Genomic DNA, 13,649 nt, shown 5'->3' on the forward strand with positions numbered 1-13,649 from the left:
ATAATACTACTTAAGAATTACTAATCTCTTTGAGAGGGAGAGTGGTTGTAGAATAGGACCAGGTCGATACTAGTATTGGATTCCTTTATTCAAACTTTGAACCCCTACCAATAAACATTTCTGGGTACGCGTCTGGCTCAAGGTTCTCCGATTCTGATTGTTTCTCGGATCGCAGCTAAGATGGAAGTGTGACAATCGTCAGTAATGGCTCAAAAATGGTAGTAACAAGGCGAGATGACACATGTATCATTGGAGTTCTCTTTGAAATGTCTTATTTATTTATTTATTTATTTATTTATTTATTTATTTTTGAGTGTTACGTCACATAGTTTTGCCTTTGAAGATAAAAAAAAAGCCAATGAGGAACAATAGTGAAAGTAGAATGCATAAACACAATGCCCTGAGTGTTTAAAATTTCTTGCTTACGATTGCGAAGAAATGGACTTTTAAAGAGAGATGGGTAGACAAATTTTCTTGAGAAAGACAGTACATTCATATATATACTAAACAGTGTATATACATTTCACACTAAAAAGCTTGTACAGTAATATTGATGGAAAGCGACGCATGAAGCCTACGAAAGTCTTTCTTTCAGTTTAACGTTCCACGATTATCCCGAAGAACTCGTAGAATGAAAAACGGGAGTACCCTGAGAAAAATCCTTGTCCAACACAAACTTATTCGGATGAGAATCGTACAAAAGATCCAACGCACCAAAGATAAGCGTTCTACCGCTGAGTCATGTGTTGCCCGAAGCCTGATCGGAATCAGGGTTATTAATGATAACAGAATCAATATGTAACTGTATACTACTGGGTTTCAGTTCCGGCTCAATTAATTTGTTCAGCTAGTATTGAAACCGGAAGTTGTAGTAGATTTGTATCACTTCCGGTTTTAGTAGATCGATCAGAGTGGAAATGGAATATATTTTTGGAACGCTTAAGTGATCGCAAAAAAAAAAAGCTTCTCGCTACTTATTACCGTTTTTAGTTTGTGGCGATCAACGTTAAAACCGAAAGTGATTGATTTGTGTCACTTTCAGTAGGAACGATTAATTAAGAGAGAAGATTGTACCTATTCTTAGAACGATAAATTGTTTTTTTAAATGCTTCTCATTAACTTCTATCATTTTTGCTCTTTGTAGATCAATATTGAAACCGGAAGTTTGTAGTGGATTTCTATCATTCTATCATATATCACTTCCGGTTTTAGTAGAGAGTTAAACAATGGAGATGAAATATATATTGTCTTTTGGACGGACGCAGTAAATATATAAAGGAGTTTTGGTAAATCAAACTAATTAGAAATAAATAACTTCTACCAAAGTTATCACAGTACGTATTTTGTAACATGTCAAGGTGCAAAACTTACAGATAGGAGTAATTTATCTCCATTTAACTTTTATTCTTGATCGAATTCAACTCGAAGCAAGATTTATTTTCGAACTCATTCGTGGCTAAGTGGTTAGCGTACGCGCCTTTGGCGTTGGAGGCCCAGGTTTGATTCCCCGTGGAAGCTCAATTGGTTAGGATCGCACGTTAAGCAGTAGTTCCACGTCTCATATAATCTTGCTGTTGAAAGGGACGCTAAACTCAAAATCAAATCAAATGAAGAGTTATTTTCTAAGCCTTAATCATAGTACACACCGATTTCCTTAAGAGTTTAATAAATTTAGGAAAGTTATCTCGGAAGTTAAAAGTTAGACACACGGACAGGTATACAATTACATATAAAGCTGTGTCAGAAACATCATAGACGGTAAGCACGAACGCACCTACGACGTCAAATGCACTTCACTTACTATTAGAAAACGTACCCCTAATCGTACAGCAACCCACATTACTTTGCGTTTATCAAGGTTGCATACGCAACAGTCGAAGTTGCATTTGATAATTCATAAATGACACATTTCTCCTATTAAATACGTAGGACATGCACCATTTATAAAATAATCGATTAAATTAGGTTTAAGTAAGTTATAAGTAATTGTCTGTCTGAATAATAGGGTGGATCGAAAAAAGTGAACTTTCAAATATCGAATTCTAATAGTGCTGAAAAGTTGCATATTCGCATGCTAATGAATGGGAAAATATTGAAGAAAAATTCTATTTTATCTTCACGTCGTGCAAAGGGCTTAAAAGTTTCAAAAAGGGACCAAAAAACAATTATTCTCTTATTAATTTTAAGGATTATTTTTTTTACTTCTAAAAGCATGAAATTATTTTAGTTGTTTAATAATGGTATTAATATTTTTAAAAAAATACAGCGGAACATTTAGAGTTCGTGTATACGACCTAAAGTTAGTGAATTTCGGTAAAATGTTGATTATTTTAAAGATTTTACAGACACACTTCTATATTTAAAATATATACACCGCCATTTTTCTCTGGAGAGTGATTTATATATTCAAATTTGAAATAAGAACATTGGGATGCAGATCTTCGCCCATTTCATAAAATTATTCTTGTTAACATGACCTACATCTCACTACTTGGAGATGGCTCCATCCACACCTTACCCAATTATCCAATCATTTAGGACATGTTAAATTATGTTATTTCACTATTATGAGTCAAGGATGTCGTCTTGAAATCAGATTTTTCGATCTAATGTAGGCATCAAAGGTTGCAATTTTGTTTTAGATGGCCATCTGTGTTGTCTTGTCCGCACACTTTTCCGGTTTACTCTGTCACAAGTTTAACACATCTTTGCACTGAGATTTAATTTATAAATTATAACTCAGAGTATTATTTTTCATAAATGATAAAATATTTTCTGGAGGAAAGGACAGCTTACATTTCGTTCAGTCAGTCAGATGAATGTAGTCTTTGACACCAAAATGTATTTTAAAAAGGCATAAAAGTTCTAACAAATCTTCCTTTCGTTTGTTGATTCTTAACTTTCAGTATTTTCCTGTAATTCAACTTTCGCGCGTGTTGTCTCTGAGCCCCCTTGATGATATACTATCACTCTTAAGAGCTCCTTCGTGGCTAAGCGGTTAGTGTACGCGCCTTTGGCGTGGGAGACTCGGCTTAGATTTCTGGTGGAGCTCATGTGGTTCGGATTCTACGTTCATCAGTAGGTCCCGTCTCATATAGCCTCGCTGCTGAAAGGAATGTTAAACTCAAAACCACGTCACCTCACCATTACTGTTAAATAAATAACTAAATATACACGTCTTTCGGAGCTTTATAAGAATAGTACTAAACAAATTTGCTTTACATAAAAATATCTCTATTCGTATATTCATATACAAATCCTGATTGACTGATCAACGACAGGGTCCAACGCTTAAGCTAGAAATTTTAAATTTATACAGGGTATGGAATTTGTAATTTAAAGTTCCACTAACGAAAGATTTTTGGAAGTTCGACGGGGAGGTGGGAGGGAAAGGGGTGGCAATTATTATCTTAAAATGCCTATGTCTCGGAATCTATGAATGTTAAACATGAAATTTGGTATATGGACTTCTCACTTAAAACAAATATACACGTGCTTGACAGTGTTTTGATATTTGTTCTAGAAAGGAGGAAAAAGGGTGGTGTTAAAATTGTTATAATTAGATGGTCATATCTCGAAATTCGTTAAGATTGGAGACATGAAATTTGGTATTTGCGTTTTTATTTAAAATAATTACAGATATATTTCAGCCGATTTTTATATTTTCCTAGAAGGGAAGAAAAAGGACGGTAGATAAAAGTAGAGCTACAATTATTAAAATGAGATGCCTAGGTCATATCTTAAAATCCATTAAGATTAGGGACATTAAATTTGGTATTTAGATTTTTCATTTAAATTAAAGATGTGTTTCTGTATTTTTGATATTTCCCCTACAAGGGAAGAAGAAAATGAGTCGGGTTTGCAATTTGTTAAAATAAGATGCCCAAATAAAGTTAGAGACAAGAAAATTGGTGTTTAAGCTTTTAATTTAAAATAAATGAAGACAAGTATAAGCGTTTTAAATATTTCTTTTAGAAGGGGAGAAAAAGGCGGGAAGAAAAAAGGTAGGTGTAGTCATTGAATGGTTTGTTTGTAAAGCAACGCATGATAGTAAAAACCTTTTGAGGAAAATGAGAAAACTACACTTTATACTATAGTTTATCCGAAAACGTCTATTTATTTATAATATACCAAGTATAAGCAACAACTTGATAGGTGTAGATATCTCACAAAATGAATATTTATGCGTAGCAAACACAATATTGTTGTTAATTTCGTGTCTGACAAAACTTGACATGTGTCGTTTTATCTTAAAAAACGGTAGGGGGTTGCAATTGTTATAATAAGATGATCATATCTTGAAATTCCTTAAGATTAGAAATATGAGAAATGCGAGGCCGAGCAAATACGGAAGTCTGGGAATCTTGTCTCCAGTTAACCGAAACCTAGCTTTGAAGAATAATTCTGAACTGATAGGAAATACAATCCCAGTTTTTCTTCAGTTAATCTCAAGGAAGTAACCAAGATTTAAATGTTAGGAATAATGAATGCTATTTAAGTACTTGAACAACAAGAAAATGTTAAGAATTTTAAATATATTTCTTAGAATTGGTCTGATGCTCTACAATGCCACTTACTGAAGAAACAAAATAAAACTTCACATTTTTTTAAACCTCCACGTGCAACACTACATGATGCTCAAAATAGATTTTCCTTGAACAACTTGACATTTTGTGGGAGAACTCTCTGGCGCTTTGCCAATAACGAGGCGGAAATTTAAAGAAAAAAAAAGTACAATTCAAACGGAATAGATTTGTGCTTGTTTTAGGTTAAGTGTTAGACTGTTTACACAAATTGAATAAATAAAATATAAAACAAGTAAGACCGGTAGCCATCTTGGTGTCTAATTGTTTATGGTTTAGTGTTTACTTGTGTGCCCTAAGATTTAAAGGAGAAAAAAATACTACGGTTTCCTGAAATACCCTTGTGGGTCTACTTTTGGATGAGAGATAACATAGAGAAAACATTATGGAGAGAAATATGTTCTACGGTTATGTCCGTTAGGCTAAGGGAGACGGATGATTAAGCCAAGAGAATGATGATGGAGGAATTGGTGGAATGAGAAAGTGGGAGGGAAGGGGAATACCATGAGAAAATCCATGGACACGATGTTGTCCACCATAAACTTACTGGTCCGTGGGGGGAATAAATGAGAAGCCGAATTTTGATTGTCACTGTCTTGGGATCAACCGAATGAACACTTGCATCAACGAAAGCGATTTTCAACTTTTAACCTGCAAAATCCTACCCAAAATTGAAGGTGATCCACAGGAGCATTTCTCGACGGACGGACGGACGCACGGACAGACATGGTGCATATATATGAACAGTATACAAGAAAACTACTGTCAATTGTTGGTAAATTGAACTCCTTAGAAATCAAGTGCGTACCCATAGGGAGGAAATTTCTCACCCATTATTGTACAGGGTGTCCCATAATTGCATATATGATGTTTGACTGACTATATTATTTGTAATTCTGAACAAAAAGTTTCGATATAACAACACTGTGTAGCCAGAGAGTGAGGATAACGATCACTGGATTTAGAACCGTTAGTGTATGCCAGACAGGATGACGAAACTTTTATCTCTGGCACAGTGTGTGCGTTTATATTCTGCAACCAAAAAAAAAAAAAAAAAAAAAAACACTAAGGATAGTAGTCAAGTTTGAAGGAAATGGCCCCTCTGTGTTAACAATCGCAAGAATAAAAAATAAATTTGATGGTACTAGTAGTGTTTTGCATGCGAAGGGACCGGGTGGGCCCCGGAGCATACATACCGATTATAACAGCGCTAATGTGTTGGAAGCTGTTAACTCGTCCCTTGGGTAGCCGAAATCTCAAAGGTGTATGTCCGGAGAGTTGAATATTTCACGGACAACATTGCAGAGAATAATGAAGGATCCAAAATTAAATAATGCAATAATTAGTTATATAATAGTTACGTTGCTAGCTTTGCTTTACAGCAGTCTTTGAAACATCATATGTATGTAAATTATGGGCCACCCTGTACTCTAAGATGTATATTGAATGTGAAAGTCTATTTTTTAAAAAATAAACGTGAAAGTCCAATTTGATTTTCAACTAGTCACTTGCTTTCCCTTTTGGTCGTTAGACAAAGAAAATTAATAGCCAGTTTATTCACAGTTATGCGGCTTAACACTCCTGCCAAAAAGACCTTTTATTAAGACTGAAACGAGGCCATTCCTATTAAAATTTCCTTCAGGATTGCAATATACATATTACAATATCTTGCACACACTCGTGTGGACAAATCAAGTTCTTACATAAGACATTACTTCATCTGTTTATCTACGGTATAACAGACAGAACAGAAATAGTTTAGGGAAATCTTGCAGTTATTGGTTCATTCTTCTATTTGGAACATGCGCCTTTTGCAATATGCTTTTGTTTGACCCGGATATTTGCCATTTGGCTTATGTAAGTAAAAAGCCAGATGGCGAAGAAATCTGTGTGCCAGTTGACGTAATGGCCGCTTGGCAGCTGTTCCATTTTCCTCCCTCTACTCTTACAAACCGTTGTTACAAGGCGAGGAAAATCGCGCGCATTTGGCCCGCCTCAATACAAAAAACAAGACAGTTTGATTCGAATGCCCGATTTATCCACTTTTGGACGCCATAGAAAAGTTTCCTGCTTTAGTGGCGGAGTGATGACGTCGTAAAACGCTCAAGGAGTGGGAAGCATTTCATGGGCGACATGTACATTCTTTTGATTTCAACATATATTTGGAACCAACTGTTTTAACTGTTCTTTTATTATTTTTAATGCATTAAACTGTGAAATGGAAAGAAATATGTTGAATTTAATATGACTATTATGAAACGTTAACGAAATACTTCACACTATTCGCGTAGTGTGGCTCATATGTGATACATTTATCCTCATAATAAAGTAAAGTATTTACTGTATTATTGTGTGTAATGCCTACTCATGGTAAGGGAAATATATTAAACTCTAATTTCAGTTTTTTCTTTCAGAAAATTGTATTCGGTAGCTCAACATCAAAATGTGAAAGGGCTACACTGAGACGTTAGTTGCTAAATGATATGCCTTGCCCAAGAATGGCATGTAACCGCAATTTTATTTATCTTAATTTCAGGTGAACAAATCCTCTTCTTCTCTGGAAGCAGAGGCGTACCTACGGGAGGTCCACGGGTTAGGGCCCCCAAAACTTCCTAATTCAACATATATTTGTACACTTTGTCAGTAAAATTATACTTATTTAACAGGAAATAATTGATGTGGTATGAAAATTTGATCTTGCACTTCATCCGTACTCTTTCACTTTTAGAAATAATCCAGTTCTGTCATTTTTTTCTGAAAATATAGGTGAAAATATTTTACAATTACTTATCGTCTTTTCAGATGCAGAATAATATCTATTCAATACTACATAGACGTACTATTGGACCCTTTTCAACAAAACTTTCTGGGTGCTCTCCTGCTTGGAAGTATACCTGAATGAAATCTACCATCATCAGTGGCGTATTTGCGATTTTGTTTCGGGAGGGGCTTTGCTAACTTTCGGGGGGGGGCTTTGTCTAAAAATGTGAAAATTCTGCAAGATATTTCATATATTTGACTATAGTAAGTAAGATTTCGGGGGGGGGGCTTAAGCCTGGAAGCCCTCCCTCTAAATACGCCACTGACCATCATCATAGGTGTTCTGCTATTATTGACAGATCATTTGTTGCAACTAAGAAGCTTCCATGCAACACAATCTTCAAGCCAACTTTTCTGTCTTCACGTACGATTTTTATGTTTTGATAATGTCCATCAATAGTATCCTTCCTTGTTCTCTCCCTCTCTTTCCTGCCACCGTACTCTTTAGAACGTCCCTCATGATACAGTTCCTTCTCAGCTAATGTCCCAACAAATTTCATTTCTTTTCAATTACATCTAAAATTGTTTTTTTTTTCTCCCACATCATTTCCAACATCCTCTGAGCCCAGTTAAATCTCTCAATTCTTCACCACACCCACATTTTAAAAGCTCCTAATCTTTCTTGACATTTATAACTTACTTGTTCGAACTTAACAATGAATTAAATCACTGATAGCCAAATGGCGACCCAAGGATAAAAGTTAAGAATGTATTGTTTCTTTCCGTATGAATATAAAAGAAAAAAAAATGACAACCTTCATGTTCTTATTAAAATCAGTGCTTGTTGTTCAATTATGCATTCATAGGCGATGCTATAGAGCTAGAATGCTGATCCTAGATATTTGAAGGTCCACAATGTTGAAAATATTACTCAATATTTTAACGTATCCATTATTTGCATATTACGATCACGGCGAACTTCCACGTATTAAGTTTTCCCTGCATTTACTTTTGAACTTATATCCCAGCAGGTGTTTAATAAAATTTATGCCTTTCTTTCTATTGTCCTTATCATCTCCTATCAGATTGGATATATGATGCAGGTGTAATATTGACACGAAAATTAATCATTTTGTTCAAGTAACCCTAGTAACAAGAACGCTTTTGGCCAGTTGGCTTTTGGCTTTCTACGCTTGAGTAAAACCTGTCAACTTGGCCACCTCTCTAAGTTGGCCACCTGCTTATCTGGGCCTGGTTCGTCTTGAACCTGTATTTTCCCATAAGACAATCGTTACTTATTACTCTGTAAGTTGGCCACCTGTCTATCTTGGAAGTTGGCCACATTGGAGCAACGTTTACCCTATGATTATAATGATAAATTTACCTGGGTATCTTGGCCACGCAAAATACAGTTTTGTTATTTTTTTTTTAACTCTTTCGTATTCCCATATAAGAGGCAAATGTTCTGTATTTGTGACTGGACACAAACATGAATTCGCACGATTTGTTCTTGGAGGTCAATGACCAGAACACTACCCTCATAAAGGGGTGGATGTAAATATGAAAAAGCACGTACAGGAAGTCAGAAAATGGTTGTACGTATTTGTTTACCCTGTCTATTTGGGTAAAACCATTAGCTATATCAGCTCCTTTCATCAGTGGGGAGCTTTAGTAATTCCGGAAAATTCTCAAGGTTAAAGCTAACCATCTCAATTGTGAAGAATTGGCACCTGACGGCTTGTCGAAAGGTAGCGGAGGTTTTGAGATATGAATTCCCTTAAGATTTTCTCAAAACATATTTTGCTCTGAGGAAAACACTTGTAGCTCATTAACAAGAGGTAGTTAAACTACAAAATATGAATGTGCATATGTGCCAAAAAGTATAAAAGAAGTATGTTTAGAATGAACCACCATGAATAAATTTGTATAATAACTGATTTCCTATTTTTTCGAGTATCTACGGAAAATATTTGTCACTGTCGAAAAAAGTATAAACTGCACATAAATTGTTCAATTTATAATTTTGCTTTTCTTGTTTTCAATCTGAATAACTCAGTGTGCTATAATATCGATTTCAATAAACTGCCTACATACGTTTCTATTTTATGGTTGTTGTTTGTATTATTGTGTTTCAATCCGAATAACTGAGTGTACGAGACTAGTTTTCCTGTCGTGCCATTGCTTATTAAAATTTTACAATCAAGTAATACTAGAAATCCTATTCCAAAAATACACAAATCACACTTATTTTCTGTAAGTTGGCCACCTGTCAAAGTTGGCCACTTTTCAATGGAACCGATGGTGGTCAACATAGACAGGTTTCACTGTACTTGAAACGCATGCTTTCATACAATTTGCCTTTTGTTGTACTTGCAAGCGATGCTTTAGACCCTTCGTAGAGCGTCATAGCATCACTGGTCATTCATTGGCTATTAACTTGATTTGACTTGTAAAACGCTTGCGTCAAGCTTGAATGGAACACTGTATGCAAGATTGCCTCCATGTAACTTCGTTACTGGAATCCAGCTTGCAGCATGCTTGCACGTTTTCCAATCAAGCTGGATGCCAGATTGGCCGACTTGCAATTCAAGCTTACAGCAAGCGGTTTGCAAGTTGTCTCTGCTACTAGGGACTGTTATTTCTGGTTTCAGTTTTTGAAATTTGTGCTTTAAAAAATTCAAACACTCATATCACACAGGATTCTTTGAAAAGTTTGATCACTGAAGAGAGGACGAGAATTTTGTTGAGAGACCTCAGAATTTTTTTTGAGAGACATGAAGTTAATGTTCCACCTCTGCGAGTCATTATTTTGTATTTTTTTAAAAATAAATACTTAGTAGTATTTTAAATAAAGTTGAAATTTAGTACCGTAGGTTTATGAAAGAAGCAATACAGACGTAAAGAAAGACTGTGATGTTTAAGAGCTTAGTTAGTTAGGTTCCTGGCGGTTTAGTCGACGAAGGAATAGCTTGCCAGATGACATTTATTCAACAGAGTGACACTATGTGTGGTCGTGGACATCACATTGACTCATAACCCAATTATTTCTGGCTTCTTAGACCGGAAGTCGCTGCCTCTTCATGTAACTAAATAACTCCTGAATTACCTTTATACATTAGATAAATACTAACAAAAAAAAATAAATTTATTTATTCACAAGTGCACTCTTAACAGAAATACCATTATTTATAGAAATATTACATATTTTTATAATCACAATGTCTTTTGTTTGAAACAAAAATCTACCAGTACGGAGTGAGAGACAGATTATACAGGTCTAACCGGATAAGTAAGTTCATATGGACTATGAACTCACTACTTTTTGGCACGTCTATGTCAAAATTAACCTGACTATTTTAAAGAATATTTTAGAATAAATTTTCATGGAAATTAAATTCCTCCCTTCTACATTAATATGTATAATCACGTATATTCTGGCATTCGCCATGAGGAGATTGATTACAGTGGAGGCTGACTAATGTTTTTCTTAGTTGTGCTTGATTCATTAACGTGAATGAAACAAAATTGTTTGAAATAAGACTATATAACATTTTTAACTCTATTATTGTCAGTATTTTCAAAGATTTTGAAACTGAATGGTGCGAAAAATCCTATCATGAAAAAGAAAAAAACGTTTACCACTGTATTACACATACATGAGCTTTTAACTTAAATAGTAAAGTATGGTACCATGTTGTCGAGTACTACAGATATAATCAACGACGTTTCAAAATTAATTATTAGAAATTCAAAGTCGAAATACTGTTACATGACGCCGTCTACAAATACTAAATGTTTGAGGGATTGGAATGGCTGGAATCTATAAGCTAACGCAACACAGTGTCGATATCCATCTAGAGAAAACTTCTCTGGAATAAATTATTTCTGGCTAATATCTTCTGAATGCCATTATAAAATGGCTTGTTATACTATTTTAATTTCAGTTTCAAGTTCTACCAATAATCAAGTAACCGTGGATAAACTATCTATTACTTATTATTTTCATGAATAATCATTATTACATTTTTATCTTCAAAGAAAATTTTGTAATGGCTTGACTGTTAATCTGTAAAATCTTCTTCACTAATGATTATTATAATTAAAAATGATTATTCTATTCTATTCTATTCATCTCCCTCGCAGGAGATTTTATAATTAAAAAGTCACAGCACTAAGGCCAAGTTGACTGCTTCACTAGAATTGTTATAAATCGTTTTGTTATTATTATAATTGTATAAGATGGCCCGTTCCCCAATGGACGAATTAGCCTGTTTCAAATAATTCTGTTTCCACACTAGTTTGTTAATTAAAGAGGAAGGCAGAAGCGTAGAACATACAAAAAATTATGTAAAACACTATCAAAATTGTAATATACTAAAATATGTCCAAAATGGAAATTGTTGTTAAAATTAAATTGAAATAGTTGAAGAGCATGACACTCCATTGTGTAGAACATTCTACGCCATCTTGCCAACCAAAAATGATTATTATTTACTGCTGAAAAAAGCTTGACGTTATTTTCTTCTGTTAGTACCTGAATGTATGTAATATTTTATATATGCTGTAATCCTTTGTACTGTTTATGTAACTAAATCAAAATTTCTGTCAAATTTGCTAATTAAGTACTGTGTAGAACGCTGTGAATACCTATTAATGGATGTAAGTTCTTTATTTTAAATCTTTACAGGTTATAATTGTATTGAGGCAAAACCTAAGCCAAGATTTTTACACAATCGACTTCGTTATGAATTTCATTCAGAAAAAAAAGCAATGTAGTTTTAAGATTAGAGTCGCAGCACTTTAGCTAAGTCGACTATTACGCTGGTATTGTCCCAAAGTTGGAAAATTGTATTAAATTATATTGCACTAAATATTCATAAGTCACGGCAGAAGTCGCAACCAAAAATGGTGCGGGCATAAGCTCGAATTTGCCTGCACTAAATGATAGATTGCTACAAAATAATTAAATTGGAGATAAATACGTTGACACCAGGTATGTCCAAGCCATAAAATTGAATACAAAAGAGAATGTAGATAAAATATCACTTGTAAGAAATAAAATAATTACACACAAAATAAGCCATCGAATTCAGACGCCATCTTGTCTGGAATACCACTTCGTTGTAAATTAAAATCATATTATAATATAGCTGCAACTGAGATGGCACAAACATAAGTCTGAATCCGCCTGTTAAAAAGTAGTGGATCAGATTTTCTTAATTGATTGTAACAAATGTTAATAGCAGCATTGGATATATTCTAGTTGATCTGCACATTATTAAAAATGAAATCGGTTAAAAAACTTCATATAAAAATTATCAAAAATGTGGAAGGCAATTAGTAAAAAATTTAATTAATGGTGAGTTTTAAAAAACTTTTGAAATTATCAATACGCCATTTTGTTTCTTTCCAGTGTCGGTTCCTGGATAAGACTATATGTCATTATAAAGTAGTTACAGACGAGCATTTCTAAAAGTAAGATAAAAGTTTATTTTCTTTTCCTTTTTAAAATTCATTCCCTCCAATGTAGCAGATGCTTCTGTGGTATCTATTACACCTTTGTTTAATTGCTGTTTTCATGGTTTTTGATAGAACGAAAGATTAGTGTATCATGGGCCATTTGCTTGCCATAAATGACAGTGATTTTCTTCATTCCGAGTAGTAACTTGGAACCAAGACAATATGGCGCGAAATTCAAAAGTCACGTTTATACTTATGAAAAACTTGGAATAGTTTTCAGGAAAGCAAAGATATCGGTTATTTATGATCATTCCGATTTGCATTATACTATAGACTGTTGTTAGACCACCTTCTTTACTTTGAAATCTTTATTTTTTTTTTGTGGGAACGTTTATTTATAAAAATGAAAATAATTTGAAATAAATTTGCAATACTTACGGTGACTGTGTAAGATGAAACGGTGGGTCGGCTGTATGGCCGACGTGTTGTATAGAAGTCAGATTCGTACACCATTTTTGTTATTAATTGAGATGTTTAAATTTCGGCCTCTGTTCTTCTCCCAAAGCAGCCTCACAGCTTCGTTCGATTTCGGCGACTGAGAGCTTCGAAGCGCACCACGCCCTACCTGCCCTTGCTTCACACACACACGCACGGTTGCATACATATGTAGAGGGGAGGAAGATGTATGTCTTATGCTATTTCTGGAACGTTCTCACGTTTCGGTCATTCCGAACTCCTCTAAGTAGTTAGGAAACATTGCAAGAAATTATATGAAACCGCTAGAAATTATTTTTCTTCGAAATGGAATACTTTTATCTAAATTTGAAATATATGTGTTTTAGCTAG

The 13,649-nt window shown here is 34.4% G+C and overlaps 1 protein-coding gene across 1 annotated transcript in view; it reads right to left on the reverse strand.

Moving 5' to 3' along the window:
• Positions 1–13,409, reverse strand: part of LOC145664829 (uncharacterized) — an 80,231-nt gene extending 66,822 nt beyond the window's left edge. The window contains exon 1 of the mRNA XM_081731830.1: positions 13,242–13,409. Coding sequence (XP_081587956.1) covers positions 13,242–13,316 — 75 coding nt within the window. The 5' untranslated portion in view covers positions 13,317–13,409. The remainder of the gene's footprint in view (positions 1–13,241) is intronic.
• Positions 13,410–13,649: the final 240 nt, after the last annotated feature.

This window comes from Thermobia domestica, chromosome 11, assembly GCF_964235325.1.
Source record: "Thermobia domestica chromosome 11, izTheDome1.hap1.1, whole genome shotgun sequence".
Taxonomy (NCBI): domain Eukaryota; kingdom Metazoa; phylum Arthropoda; class Insecta; order Zygentoma; family Lepismatidae; genus Thermobia; species Thermobia domestica.